Source organism: Vulpes vulpes, chromosome 5, assembly GCF_048418805.1.
Source record: "Vulpes vulpes isolate BD-2025 chromosome 5, VulVul3, whole genome shotgun sequence".
Taxonomy (NCBI): Eukaryota; Metazoa; Chordata; class Mammalia; order Carnivora; family Canidae; genus Vulpes; species Vulpes vulpes.
Window position 1 is genome coordinate 10,011,621 of NC_132784.1, and position 15,986 is coordinate 10,027,606.

Genomic DNA, 15,986 nt, shown 5'->3' on the forward strand with positions numbered 1-15,986 from the left:
AAAGGAAATGCCTCTACTCCCAAATTTGTACCATACATAGTAAAATGGACACTAAAAACTGGTGTTGCTTCTGTTCATGGCTTCCAACAGCAGCTCTGATCTAAACCATTGCATTGAGGACAGAAAACGGGCAGCATGTAGGTATTACACTTCCAATAAACTGAAAACAGCTCATAAGAACATAAATGTTTCACAAAAGCTTTATTTGTGGTCACATCTATGGTTCTCATGTCAGTATACAAACAACTCAGTTCAATGCAGTGCTTCTAATACAAGTCATATAAAACTGTGGAACACAACAAATAGTGCACTTGATATAAAAATAAATTACACTCTAAGAGCTACTGCAAAGCTTTACACATATAAAAAGTAAACACAAATAGTTAGTGAGGTCCTTTGAACTATCATATGAGAAAAGAACATTTACTCATGAAAATAAAAAGATCAAGGGAACTGTGCTAAAACACCTCCCTGATAAAGAGAAATCCTGGGAAGTGACTGAATTATTGTCCCAAGCAATGTGATAAAGAGACTCCTGTATCCTATCTTAGAACTGGAAATAATTACTGCTCTGCCGACATGTTAACACAGGAAGACTTCGGCTCAGGACAAATTTCTATAATCCAAACAAACTTCCTCATCCTGAAGGCTGATAGATAAGAAAAGCTTCCAGCTGTCTTCTGATCATTGTAAAATCAGAGAGTTTACATTTCTGACAGGAAAAAAGGACATAATATGGAAATGTACATTCTTCAATCTGCAGAAGATTCCAGGCTTCTAAGCAACTGGAAGGCTGAAGGCAAGATTGGTTACAAACTGGGGAGGCCTCACAAAAGACTCTCCGAGCGAGCGGGAGACCCAGGACTGCACCCTATCCATGTGCAAATGAGGATGTCAACATCCAGAGGCTACGAAGAACCTATGGGAATACTTGCGTGACTCCGGGGAGCCATGCTGCCACGCCACCAAGTGTGGAACTGGAGTCAGCACCTGTTTTTGTAAATGAAACTTCAGTGGAGCACAGGCAGCCCATGCACATACTATCATCAGTGCTGCTTTTGTGCTACAGCCGCACAGCTGAGTGAAGTATTAACTACCTCTGCTCCTCACAGAGAAACTTTGCTCATTTCTGCTCTAGATGAGAAGACAAAAACTTTGCTTCTCAAGACCCTTACTTATAGAAAAATATGGAAGATTTTTCTCTATGTAAGTGATTGCCAAATAATTCTGTTCTAGCAAAGTCTCTGAGTTTGAATTTCCTCTGAGTTTTCATTCTGAGGCTTATATAAGAGAAGACAGGGGCACCAGTTTTAGCCAGAATTGGGAAGCATTAGAGAACCAGCAGTCAAGATGCAAGGAACAACCCAGGGCTTTCATCCTTAATTGTCCACAAATCATCTGTGATTGTGCAAAAGCAGATACAGGTGCAGAGAAACAGTAGGCTGTAAGAAATATTTTTAAATAGAATTTTTCTTAAAACAATATAAACATTTTAGGAAAGCTGTTAAAGGTATGTCTAAACTTATCAAGACCAAAGGAATCTAATCATTCCTTTGTTCAGCAGTGTTTCTTGAAGGGCAAGAACCATGAGCCCTTCCAGTGTATACAAAGGTGATACTACTGACAATAGTAAGAAATAGGATCTCACTTATTATTTTACAAGTTCAGAAGAAGAGTTGAGGGCAGAAAGCTGAAACCTAATAATCTTATTTTAAACCTCCATGCCAACTCTCCCTTTCCCTACCAGTGCTGTCAAATGGCCTGATTTCAGGTTCCTCTCCTTTCTGCTCTCCCAAGGCCTGCCACAGATGCCTACTGCATGACACTGTACTAAGCGTTCCTGGGACGGAGCACTCAGTAAGCCAGGAGATGGGCAGCAACAATCCACTCCTTGCAAGCCCCCACAGACCCATGAGATGTGGCAAAACAACAAAAGAAGCCCTGCCACTCTCTCAGCGCCAGCCTAAATCTGCTCCCAGTCACAAGTTCCATTATCGCTGACCCTAATGAGTTACTACAGTCAAATCTGGTACTGGAAAATATGGGAAGAAAGTAACCACAGACTAGCTAAGCTTGTGGCTAACAGCCTTCTGTTATTTGTTGCCAATCCCGGTCTGTTATCTCAGCTATAAATCACCTCCAAATACTTTGAAACAGAAGAATGCTCACAGCTTCCTAGCTGGAGCCCTCAAATAAGCTATTGTTCTTCCTCTCTTTGCAACCGTTCTCATTACTTCTGACTTAAACGTTGCCAATATTTCTTTTTAGCTACACTTACTAAGGTGCCTGGGAACCTCATTCTAGATAGAAAAAAAACTTCCTGCCCAACTAGCTGTCATTTTGAACAGCCAGTAGGGCTATTTCATCTCATCTGTGGGTCAGAGCTTTAGTGAGTTTATCAGATGATTCGGATGTGCAGGTGGGTTTTAACCTTTGTAGGGGAGGACTATGCCCTGAAGGCCCCCCAGGGTAGGGCCAACAGAGCTGTCCCTCTTTCCACTTCAAGGTAATCAACCTGCCCTCTTTTTCAATCTTATCTCAAATCTCACCCTGCTCACATTCTTTACAGATTCATATATATATATATATATATATATATATATATATATATATATATATATATATATACACACACACATATATATATTCTCTCATCACAGAGACAGACTTTTCCCTTCCCTCTCAGACACATTCAGATTTCCTGAGCCCCGCAGTCCCGCCATTCTCTCCCCTCTCCCCTCAGAAAAGCAGGAACAAGATCAGTGTTACAGCAACTCTGGGGAAGGCATCAGCAGCAGTAGTGACAGGGAAGTTATACTTGACAGGTATCTGAACTGTCAGGGCTAATTCATCATTAAAGTATTAATCTCCATATTTACCACTTTGTGTCAGGCCAAAAGACAAAATTTCCCCATTTTAGACTGAGATTTAAGTAAATTTTAAGAAAGTACTTATCAATATGCTAACTAGTAAGAATAATAGGTACCCAAAGACACAGAGGCTATGGAATATTTTCAACAACTTATTCTTAGATTTTAAAAAGTTTAAAATAAGTATGGTGCTACCTCCTAAACAGGATAGGACGTTTAGGTCTTCCAAGCTAGCAGTAATGCCTTAGCGGCTTTGTGGTTAGATGCACAACTTTAACCTTTCAGTACATCCAGCATTGTCAGCACACTGAAAATTTGATGTCCAGTCAGTCCAGCGTGCTTCGAGTCAGGCCCCTGGTCAAGTATAGGTATCACTTACAGCTTCAAGAAAATTTGTTTTACAATAAAGAATTGGCAAAAGCTCTGCCAATGAAATTCACAAGCTCAGCATAATGGCTAAGGGGAGGCAGCCAGCAAGAAGTGCCAACTTTCTTTCCTTTAGCGAAGTTGTTCTGTGCAAAAGTGGTTTCCAAACTCTACAGCTCCCTGGGAAACAGGGATTAAAATTCCTGAGCTTTCCAATCAGACACTAGTGTGTGTGTTTGCCTGAGCAAATGATTATGCTATAGGGAACCCAGGACAGTCCAAACCATGATGTTTTAAAGATCACAAAGCTGGATGTTCTCTTGTGCTGAGCAATATAAATTAACACCCAATTATATACATAATACAGGGCAGAAAACTAAACATCAACTCCCAGGAGGTATAGTTTGACATCAATCCTTGATCACTGGGATTAACAAGGATGCCAACATGGTCTCCACCTCATTCTCATTTCCAGTAGCAATTGTAGTTTACCTTCTGCATTCTGAAGTTTTAAAGCTAAAATAAGAATGTTTTTCTGGATATCAGGATTGCAAGTGGTTATTTTTACACTCATTTTCTATATGCAAATGTGCTACTTTAACATCCAGAATTTTTTTTTTTTGTACCAGAAATGATAAGGAACTTCTACAGACTTTTTAAAATTAGCACAAAATACCTAACATAGGTAAGATACCAGGTTCTTACAGTATGCTAAGTACAGTTTCAGATGGGGTAGGTGTTCAAGAAACAAACCCCCCACCTCCGATTCCCTCTTTCTGTCCTGGTATTTTCATTTTGTTTTGTTTCCTTTAGTTTACAAGTTCTAAACTTATTCAGCTCATATTGAAAGGAAACGGAGCCTATATCCAAACTGGTGCCAGTGTGGAGAAGTCACTGCTGTCTCTGTCTGGTCTGAAAAGTTACAGAGTATGTGTGTGGTACATGTGACGGCTTCCTATGGGGAAGCAGGGCTGAAAAAAATAGGATACAAGATAGGTGCAATTGATTTCTCTATATTCTTTTCAAGGCTTAGCTTACCTTGAGGTCAACTTAGGAGTATTAAGATAGCCAGTAGTAAGTAGTCAAAAGTATGAGACACTTGAAAATCTTCTGTATTCTAAACTTCTCTTTAGTACTGTAATAATTGTAAACAATTAGGCCTCAACCTACCTATGTGATGTCCTCATTAACTTCCTAAACTTCTGATTTCCAAGTATTGCATGGATAAGGGCAACTTCTCTAACAAGTGTTCAGATCAAGCACACTCACCCTAAGGCTATTACGACTACCAGAGATGGCCTGCTTATGGGTGGTTATGAACAATTATAACCACTAGATGGAGACAAGAGATTGAAGGAAACCACATGGAAATAATTCCGTGTCAGGAATTTACAACTTCAATACAATCACAGAAAGTAAAAGACCAGATACCCTCATTTGGGCAAATATATAGTGTAATTAAACCCTTCCAGTTGGACGGAAAATGTTTTTCATTGAGTTGAAGTCAAATCGAGGTGAGGTTTTTTACTCATAAGTAAGGACAAGCTCCTGAATCTGACAAATTCCAGCAGAAATGGATTCAGGAAGGACAGCTGCAGAGCGCTGGGCATTCCAGTTATAGGTGAGAAGGAGCCAATCCCTCAGAGCTCAGTTGTCAGTAAACACTTCTGCTTCAAGACAGTTTCTCCTGCCAAAGTTGGAACAGAGCTGAAAAAAGAAAGGAGGGATTATTATTCCGTGAAACCACAGGGGTGGGAGCACCATGCATTTCTCTACCAGTGCTACATGGAGCAGATTGAAAGCAAATCACTGACCTAAATGACTATGTTGCAACACCTAATTTAGCAATGATATGTTTACAGAAGGGACTTTTCTAGGTAACTGATGCATATGTCACCTTGAAATCTAAAGATACCAATTTCCCCTACTTCCCTGAATAAAACATACCAAACAATCATTTCTTAATGATTCAGGCTTATTATTATGAATAGCAAGAACAGTACTGTGCAGAGCATGACAGCAAACTTGCTCAAGAAATACCAAGGTTAAAAAAAAAAAAAAGAAATACCAAGGTTAAGTGGGTACATACTTTTGTACTTTACATAGACAGTCCCAAGATGGCTGTGGGAGTTCCCACACCAGTTAATCTGCTCTGTCAGAGTTAATGTGAAAAATAAAACAATGTGGGCTTTGCATGAGCACCTGAAAGTCTCTGCCATAGCTGAAGAGCATGAACTGAGGCAAGGACGTCATGTCATCTACCTTAGTTTCATTAAAACTTAACAGTCAAAATATATACTACAAAGAATATAGTTTAACATGTCGAAAATACTAACAAGCTTGACTGTTGAAACAGCAGTCATGTGTACCAGCCCCCTCCATTTCTACTATACAGAGACAAAACACTTTCAATATTTTTTTCCTGGCATTTTCCTTCACTTTTCTGTATCTCTGGTTCTCTAAGTACAGTCCCTGGAATTTGTTATAAGTGCAAATTCTTAGGCACTTTACAGGAGGCCCAGTTTGTTTTAATGATTTATTTATTTACTTTAGAAAGAAAAAGAGAGCATTAGTGGAGAGGCAGAGGGAGAGGGAGGGGGGGAGAGAATCTCAAGCAGACTGCACTGGGCACTGAGCGTGGAGCCCAACACAGGCCTTAGTCTTATGATTCTGAAATCACAACCTAAGCTGAAACCAAGAGTCGGGATGTTCAACCAACTACACCATCCAGGCTCTCTTAAGCTGTTTTAATAAGCCCTCCAGGTGATTGTGATGCACGACTAGCAAAAGTCCAAGTGGCCTGTTTCTACAACTTCTTGCCATGGACTACCATTCTTAGAGCCCACTCATCAGTCCCCCAATCTTTCCTTCCTACCTTTTCAATATAGCTAAACAAACAATTTTCATCATATTAATATTTAGGGTTTGTTTTAACTATGTAAATATTTTCACAACTGATATAAGTGTATTACATTTTTTCTTATATAATTTGTTCCTCCTGGACTGAAGAACTGCTTCATTTTTTTGTTGAGACTGTTTGTTTCATTTTCTGTACTTATTTCTAATTTGTACTTAAGTTTGCAGATAGAAGCATGGATCTTTCCAAGTACATTCAGTTATGTCATGTAATTTTTTAAAAAGTGGGGTAGGCCATGTGTTTGTGTTTTTTCCTGGCAATATCCTTCCTGGAACTTTATATTCCCCTCTTCAAATCTGTACAGAATTGTTCCTAAACAACAAGGCAGCTGCTGCCTCAGGACTTTCTTCCACCTTTCTCCCGGTCAGTTCCTGCACCTGTTTCCTGGGTCCTGTGTCTTCCTCCTTCTTGGATGATCACCTGTGTCTCTCTCTGTGTCTCATGAATAAATAAATAAAATCTTAAAAAAACTAGGGGAAAAATAATTTTACTCCAGAATTCTGAAGGCATTGCTCTATTATCTTCTTTCTTTCAGTGAAGTCTGTCATTCTGATTATCAATCCTTTCATGTATTCTTTTTATCCTCTCTCTGAAGACTTACACTCTCTCTTTCTGAAATTTCATGATGGTCCTTAGTGTTGTCTACTTTCCTTGCTGGGTACTCAGGCCCATTTAATCTAAAAACTCAAGTACTTCTGGCACCTGGGTGGCTCAGTGGGTTAAGCATCTGACTTGGGCATAGGTCATGATCTCAGCAGGGTCCTGGGCTCTCTGCTCAGCAGAGAGTCTGCTTCTTCCTCTCCCTCTGCCCTTCCCCTTGATCATTCTCTCTCTTTCACTCAAATAAATAAAGTCTTAAAAGGAAATACTGAAGTACTTCTGTTCTGAGAAATCTAAATTCCTTTAACAATTTTTTATTTACTCTGTTCTTTCTAGATCTCTGATGATTGATATATTGGACTACCTGGACCAATCCTCCAAGGATCTCTTCTATCTCAGTTTTCATCTTTTTGTTCTACTTTTTGAGAGATTTCCTCAATCTTCCACCCATTCTTTGGGTTTTATTTTTAACATGGTTAATAATTTCTAAGAACACTGCATTTTTTTTATTTTTAACATGGTTAATAATTTCTAAGAACACTGCATTTTCTGTTTCCTTTCTTTTACATTTCCTGTTAGTGTTGCATAGATGCAGCATCTCCTCTCATGAGATTATCATTTTGTGAAGTTTTTGACGCTCATGTTCCCTTCTTTCCTATTTCTTTTTCAGTTTACCTATTTCAGTATTTCCTCAAACATCTGAAAATCTTTGGCTCTCTTCACACTTATGTGGGAAGCACTTATTCATACTTAAAAGTGAAAGACAGACTAGAATGCCATTTGGAAACTGTATATATGGGCAAAATTCACTAACTAATGGGCTTGTGGTAGTTGCAGGACCCAGCAAAGCTGTATCCAGACTTTATAGCCACAGAAAATGAGATTATAAATGTGTGTTGTTTTAAGATGCTAAATATATTACATAGCAAACTATTGTAACGTAATTACATTTACACGATTCATCTGTACTGCTATTTATGTAGTTGACTATTAATGAGATTTTGGAAAGCTTTCAGCTTGGACTATTATGAATATACCTGCTGTAAACATTCTTCTACATGTCCTCTGATAGACAATTATTTGTATTTCTACTTGGTATGTATTTAATAATAAAATCACGGAGTCACTGGGTATGTTCAACTTTAGGAGATACTGCCAAACCTATTTCCAGCATGGTTATTCCAATTTATAGAGTTCCAGTTGCCCCATATCTTTACCAACAATTGATACTATGTGTCTTTTCCACTTCAGCCATTCTGGGAGTATACAGTGGTCACCACATGGTGGTTTGAATTTGTATTCCTCAATGACTAGTTAAGTTGCACATTGTTTCATATGCTTACGGACCATCTGGATGTCTTCTTGTGAACTGCCTTTCCACGTTGTTGTTGTTTTTTTAAGATTTTATTTATTTATTCATGAGAGATGCAGAGAGAGAGACAGAAACATAGGCAGAGGGAGAAGCAGGCTCCTCGCGGGGAACCTGATGTGGGACTTGATTCCAGGACCCCAGGATCATGACCTGAGCCAAAGGCAGACACTCAACCATTGAGCAACCCAGGTGCCACCCCTGCCTTTTCGAGTCTTACCAATTTTTCTATTTAGCTGTCTTTTTCTTACAGATTTATAAGAGCTCTTTATATATTCTAGATATGAGTCCGTTATCAAAGAAAGAGAGAGAGGGAAGAAGTGCAAGTATTTTCTCTCACTCTCTGGGTTCCTTTCTTGAGATCTTGAGATTATTTCTTTTGATGAACAGAAGTTCTTGACAGAAGCCAAGTTTTATATATATATATATATATATATATATATATATATATATATATATATATATAACTGTGATGGAAGCTTTTTGTGACCTGTTTAAAAAAATCTTTCCTGATCTCCAGGATATTTGCTTATATTTTCTTCTAAAAGCTTTGTTATTTGAAGTTTCACATTTAGATCTCCAACCCATCTAGAATGGATTTTTGTGTATGGTCCGAGGTTAGGTCAAGATTAATCTTTTCCCACATGGATATTTATTTAATTTGTTTAGCTGATGGGGAGCACAGGTGGCTCAGCGGTTTAGCGCCACATTCAGCCCAGGGCCTGATCCTGGAGACCCGGGATCGGGTCCCACGTCAGGCTCCCTGCATGGAGCTTGCTTCTCCCTCTCCTTGTGTCTCTGCCTCTCTCTGTGTCTCTCTCATGAATAAATAAATAAATAATCTTAAAAAAATTTTTTTGTTCAGCTGATTTACTGAAAGGCTATCTATTCACAAGCACTCCATCATCCTTTTCTTCACAAATCAAGTAGCTATATTTGTGTGAGTTTGTTTCTAGACCCTATTCTGTTCCACTGATCATTTTATTGTTTTTTTTTTGTTTTATTTTGAGGTATGATTGACATTTAACATTTTATTAATTTCAGGTACACTACCTGTCCTCTTTGATCTCATTAATTCCTCTATGACTATTTTGTTTCGGGAAGGAATGTAGATGATCTCTTCTTTCATCAATAATTTTTAATTTACAAGTCCTAAGAACTCAATTTCAAAGCATTGTGTAAACTCAATTACAAAGCATTATCACCTGGTCCTCTGCACATAATTTCTTTTTTTACAGTGTCAATTACTAGGAATATAGATGGTTAGAAAAATAACCTACATGGTGCTACTTGACAACTACATGTGAGTTCTCTATGGCAAGTCCCACGCCTGTTTTGTTCACTACTATCTTCAGTGCTGCCAAACCAGTAAAATCAATGCTTGGTACATTACGGACATTCAATAAACGTTTGCTAAGTGATTATATTACTTTGAAGACTGTGGAGATGGGAACTTTAAAATGAAACTATCAGTTTCTTTTGAGTTAATCGGCTTTAATAACTTTTCCAACTAATTAGGAAATTTCTTCTCTAACTAGGAAAGCATCTACTTCAACTGACCTATACTCTCAACACCAGGAAGATGTGAGAAACAGACATCACCAGGAAGAAGTCTGAGGTGATAATGAAGGCAACTGTACATCTTTTGTAAAACAGGCCCAGTTTTGGTCCTAACAATGAAGAGTTGAAGAACTACATGCCAAACAAAAGGTCTTTTGAGTTTTTTAGTCCAGCTTCTGTTTGTGGCAAGCAATATGTTGAAATGAACTCGTAACAGGTGTTGGTAAAAGGTGTCTCAGAGCCCTCATCTTGGGAATCTCCTACTTCACTCTTATCTATGATTCTTCACCTTATTATGGATGGACAACATGACATAAAGCATGAAAGGAAAGGCATAAAAGCATGGGAAAGGCATAAATGAATTTTAAAACGAATAAAAATTTTAAAGATAAGCCTGTTAAAAAGTTAACATTTATGAAGACTTGATTTAAAAAAAGGGCTACTTTATAATTTTGTAGAAAATTGTTACTGACAGGAAAACAAAAAAACACTATTCTAAATAATAGAGAAAAAATTTATCCAGTTTCAGTTAAATTCAGTTAAAGAAGAACTGACATTACTGCTGTAAGTATATTTTCTTCTGAACAGATGCCTTAGAACTGCAATGGAGAAAGAATTTCCTCACCTGGTCACAGCATCCACCAAGAATGGTCCTGGGGGAGAAATCAGCGAGACTACTTCTCTGTTACCATGTTCTTCCTTCTCTGCCAAGCACAGTCCTTCCAGTCCATTGGAAAGGACACCACTCTGCTGAGGGAGACAAATACCATGTCTGAACAGAAGTGATAACATAGGCCTGAGCATCAGCAGTTCAGCTCCAAGTCATCTTCCCTAATGATTACGGTAGTAAGTAAGAGGATTTTGATGATCATGGCTATTTTGGTTTGTTTTTCACCATACTTCACCTCAGGTTTTTAGTTTTGTTTTTGTCAGCATCCTTAAGCCTTTACAAACAGGAAAGGTAAATCACTAGTTTGAAGACATTAAGTTCAGATAACAAGGCTTTGAGAATGCCCTCACATTTTTAAGGAAAAACAAGAGCCTGGTAATCCTTTAGGCCTTACTCTGAAAGGGTAACCAAAATAAAAATTGTAAATATCATTAACTTACTGGTACAATCCACCGTGGTGTGATCACGGATGTTGAAGATACCTAAAATAAATTTTATATATGTGTTTACTTTTAGGGAAGACTTCTTTTCATAACCATTCTCATAATGTTTTCTTCTACTATGGAATGCATCATAGAGGGAGACAGTCTTCAATGGCTCCCCCTGCGCTGACATACACTTTGAATCCAAGATCCGTTTCTACAACACAGATGCCATACTCACCACTTAAGAAACTATAATTCTGAGAATCTTTTTTTTTTTTAAGATTTTATTTATTTATTCATGAGAGACACAGACAGAGAGGCAGATACACAGGCAGAGGGAGAAGCAGGCTCCATCCAGGGAGCCTGATGTGGGACTCAATCTCAGGACTCCAGGATCAGGCCCTGGGACGAAGGCAGGTGCTAAACCACTGAGCCACCCAGAGATCCCGAGAATCTCTTTAATTTAAAAATGTTCTAGTCTAAGAATGCTCCTACTAGGGATCCCTGGGTGGCGCAGCGGTTTGGCGCCTGCCTTTGGCCCAGGGCACGATCCTGGAGACCCGGGATCGAATCCCACATCGGGCTCCGGGTGCATGGAGCCTGCTTCTCCCTCTATGTCTCTGCCTCTCTCTCTTTCTCTCTCTGTGACTATCATAAAATAAATAAAAAAAATAAAAAAATTAAAAAAAAAAAAAAAAAGAATGCTCCTACTATTTTCAGTTCATTAATAATAGGACTCCTCTACCTTCCAACCCCAGCATCCAGTTTAACATTTTAGCCTTCTTGGTAGCATATTGAAAGTGGACTGTGACTAATCCAAATGAACAGCACAAAGAAAGTACAGAGGAAAAAAAAAATCTGTTTAGGTCATTCTCTAATTTCATGCATGCATATAAAAACACTCACATTGTTCCTGATACATAGGGGCTTTGTTACATTCTTTTTAATGTTTAATTTTCTAGATTTTACTTCTATGTATAGAATTATACGCTAAAGAACTCCTATTTTATAGAAACTTAGACTAGTCTGTCCTTAGACTCATGGTTTCAGATTCTGATAAGAAAAAATTTACATAAGTCCATGTCTCATTAATAAGTTAGGAAAGCACCAGAAGAATAAAAATACAACATAACTTTCCCACCAATATTAAGAAAATGCACTTTTACCATAGGAAATACGAGACAGAGAGAGAGAGAAAGAATATGCGGTAAAGGTAAATAAAAAATGTTTTGGCAGAAATAAGTCCTATAATAACCATAATTAGAGTAAATATAAATGGATTAAACTCCATCAGAGGAGATCCTCAAAGAAGATTTAAAAAACAAGATCCAGCAAACTATTGTTCACAAAAGGTCCACTTATAGCCCACAGATACAAAAAGGCTGGAAATAAAAGGACAGGAAATTATATACCAGGCAATATAAACTTAAAAGAAAGTTAAGGTGTCAATTTTATAGGAGCCAAAAGGGAAATTAAGAGAGAAAAAAGAGGTAAGGACGGATACTTTAAAGTACTCAAAGGAGTTAGAGAAAGTATAATTACCATTAATATATATGCATCTCACAGCATATCTTCAAAATATACAAAATGACAGATTTAGCAATAGATGAGAACTGAATTAATCAATTGTAGACAGATATAAAACACACTCTAGAAATTGACAGAATATTAAAGAGAATCAGCAGATTAATTAATGAAAGAATTCAGCAAGTATGCTAGACACAAAATCAACTTATGAGTTCAACAGTAAAAAATTAAATACCATTCATGATATCAACAAAACTATAACAAAACTATAAAGTATTTAGGATTTAGCCTAACAATCTAAGACTTACAGAGAACATTTAGATGAGAAAAAATAGAAACATGTATCATATTCATGAAAATTAAATATCATAAAAATGCTAATTTTCTCCAAAATAATCTACAAATTTAATATAAACTCCATTAAACTGCCAGCAGAATTTTGGGGGAAACCTGACATGCTGAAATTTTAAGTAAGAATATACTAGGTATCAGTACAAAGCCAAGGTAATAAACACAATAGCAGACAGCAGAAAAAGAGAGAGCCCACCACTGGAACACAACAGAAAGATTAGTAACACATCAACTGGGAAAGGATGAGTTCTTTAGAATATTGGTAAAATTGGCTCTTTTTATGGATAAATACAAATTTGAGTTATATTAAAACCACAACTGACATCCCCCCCCCCAAACCTCAAACTGTTCAAATTTGTTAAAATCTAAAGGTTACAGGTAAAATAAAATTAAAGCTAATAGAAATCAACAGAAAACAGTATCTCTTATGACCTCAGGAGATGGGATGGCAGATGAGGAAGGATTTTTTCAAACCCTAAACCCCAACTACAACAAGAAAAAATGAAGAATGCATGACATCAGAATAGGTTTCTGTTCAGTGAAAGATATACACCTGTTTTACTCATCCACCTCCACAGTGACAGACATAGGTTGTCTCAATGTCCTTGCTACTTGTCACAAATGACAGTCATAAAAATGCCTCAGATGTGCTAAAATACAGAATAGCAGAAAGTATTTTTAATACCTAAGACTGACATGGAATTTGTATCTAGACTATACAAGGAATTCCTGAAATCAAGAAAAAAGGCAGGAAACCTGATAGAAAAATGAGTAAAAGATACATACAGGTGACTCAACCAAAGAGGAAACCTAAGGCAGCATTAAAATAATGGAAGAAATAATACCATTTAACTCATGTGAACTGAAACAATGAGACAAACCCACAAAGACAAAAAAATATTAGAAAGTCAGATAAAGCGCAGGTTAAGGAGAAACTGCTCATAGGACTTATAAACTGTGAAAACCATTCTGGAGGCAGTGAGCAATACCTAGTATTCATATAAGCATGCAACCCAGCAATCCCATTTGTGGGTATCTAACCAACTCTCTACCGTAAAAGAAATATGAAGACTTTTTTTCGACGTTATATTAGTTTCAATTGTACGAGTCAACAATTCTATGTTTCTCAGGTGTGCATCATGATAAGTATACTCCTTACCCTCTTCATTTATTTCATCAATCCACCCACCCAACTCCCCTCTGGTGATCACCAGTTTGTTCTCTGTATTTAGGTCTGTTTTATTGTTTGTCTCTTTATTTCCCTTGTTCTTTTTTGTTTCTTAAATTCCACATGAGAGAAATCATGGTATTTGTCTTTTTCTTTTTTTTTTTTTTTTTTTTTTTTGTATTTGTCTTTTTCTGTCTGCGTTATTTCATTTAACATTATACCCTCTAGCTCCATCCATGTTATTGCAAATGGGAAGATCTCATTCTTTTTTATAGCTAATTAATATTAATATTAATTCCATTACACACAAACAGCCCACATTTTCTTTATCCATTCATCTATCAATTGATATTTGAGTTCCTTCCATTTCTTTGCTATTATGAATAATGCTGCAATAAACATAGGGATGCATAGGTCTTTTTGAATTAGTGTTTTCGTTTTCTTTAATGGAATTACTGGATCAGATAGTAATTCCATTTTTAATTTTTTGAGGAAACTTCATACTGTTTTTCACAGATGTTTATCTAAATAAATATGTGAAAGGTGCCTGGAAGGACATATAGCAAATACTTTAGAATGAGTACCTTAGCGAAAATGGAAAATGGAAGTGAGGAATGGAGGATAAAGGAAAATAAGATAAGCAAAAGAGAAGCCTTGCATGGACCTAGGAAGATAGTCTGCCATGGACTATGAGGTGTAATTAATTTGAGCATCTGACTTAAAAAAAAAAATGGATACTATCCTATTGGTCTTAGAGATATCTTCTTGTCACAAGTTTATTTTACATATTTACCAATTCCCAAACTGATAGGAATCTTAGTGCTTTCCACAACTTCTTCCTAGCCTTAGTAATATATATTTCTGCTACAGATTTTAGGTTCTCTCTTTGTTCCTCTCAGGGAAGATGGAACTTTATCATTTGGACACTTCTTCAGAATGGTAACTGTAATGGAGATAAACATAAAAATATGATAATAAAAGTCCTTCCCTCAAGAAAATGCATACTTTATTTAAATATAAAATTTTTTACAGCTTTACTGTTTTATTTTTTTTTAAGATTTTATATATTTATTCATGATAGACATAGAGAGAGAGAGAGAGAGGCAGAGACACAGGCAGAGGGAGAAGCAGTCTCCATGCCAGGAGCCCGACGCGGGACTCGATCCCAAGACTCGGAGATTGCGCCCTGGGCCAAAGGCAGGCGCCAAACCGCTGAGCCACCCAGGGATCCCAGCTGTACTGTTTTAATTGATGAAAGGTTTGTTGAATTTTTTTCAGAATACAATAGCCTTCTTAAAGCCAGTTTAGAATATAACAGAAAAAAAAGATCTCATTAACAATAGCAATGTTTTCATTTCAGGAAGGATCTGAAAATAATAAAAATAGAAAGGACAGAACATATGTTGGGGGAACTATAATGACAAAGTTTAATAAGAGATACAAGAAGTCTTGAGTGAGAAAAATATTATATTCTTAGCTAAGAACACAAATTATCATAAATATATCAGTTAATTTACTTATGAATTTAATGTATTTACGAATAAAAATCCAAAGGAATTTGGAGGGGTGGAACTAGAAAAAGTCATTCTAAAAATCTTCTGAAACAATTCACCAGTAGAGTAACAAAACAGCTACATAATGATGCTTGTCTGGCCATATTCTGGATCAAAATCAATTAAAAAGCTAAAGTTCTTAGAAGAGTGTTACAGTTCTAATAACAGAGAAATCTGTCAGTGTAACAGAACAGGGAGCCCATATGTAGACTCTAAAATGCATGAAATTCTAAATTTTGATTTAAAACAAAAAAAGCATTCTAAATTTGCAGGGAAGGGAAAACATCAGTGACATAAAGTTGTTTAATAAATTTGATTTTCATCACCGAATCCACTTGTGAGAGAGCACACAGAACACGATCCTGAGCTCGGCCCCAGGGAGTCCTGCTCTGGCTTTAGGCCATCTTGCATTAATCTTTCAAGTTACTTCTTTGTTCTCATAAAGGATCATCATGGCTCAGCACTGACATTATCCCTTTGTCTTCTGCTTGCTCACTTCTCTAGACTTGTGATTAATTCTTATTCTTTGATAGAGTCTCTGTTTATTGATCTAAGCTGGTGGTTCCCAAAGGGTGGTTCCCAGACCACATCTGCATTACCTGGAACATGC

At 37.1% G+C, this 15,986-nt stretch overlaps 1 protein-coding gene across 10 annotated transcripts in view; it reads right to left on the reverse strand.

Annotated features, from left to right (window-relative positions):
- Nucleotides 1-4,029: 4,029 nt before the first annotated feature.
- The window catches only part of EPB41L5 (erythrocyte membrane protein band 4.1 like 5), a 139,425-nt gene continuing 127,468 nt past the window's right edge, over nucleotides 4,030-15,986 (reverse strand). For 7 of the 10 annotated variants that reach the window (XM_072757551.1, XM_072757547.1, XM_072757549.1 and 4 more), the window contains 3 exons: nucleotides 10,793-10,834; nucleotides 10,308-10,432; nucleotides 4,030-4,943 (listed from right to left, as the gene is read on the reverse strand). In XM_072757551.1, coding sequence (XP_072613652.1) covers nucleotides 4,877-4,943; nucleotides 10,308-10,432; nucleotides 10,793-10,834 — 234 coding nt within the window. In that variant the 3' untranslated portion in view covers nucleotides 4,030-4,876. The remainder of the gene's footprint in view (nucleotides 4,944-10,307; nucleotides 10,433-10,792; nucleotides 10,835-15,986) is intronic. The other 3 variants (XM_072757548.1, XM_072757545.1, XM_072757543.1) reach the window with 1 other exon arrangement.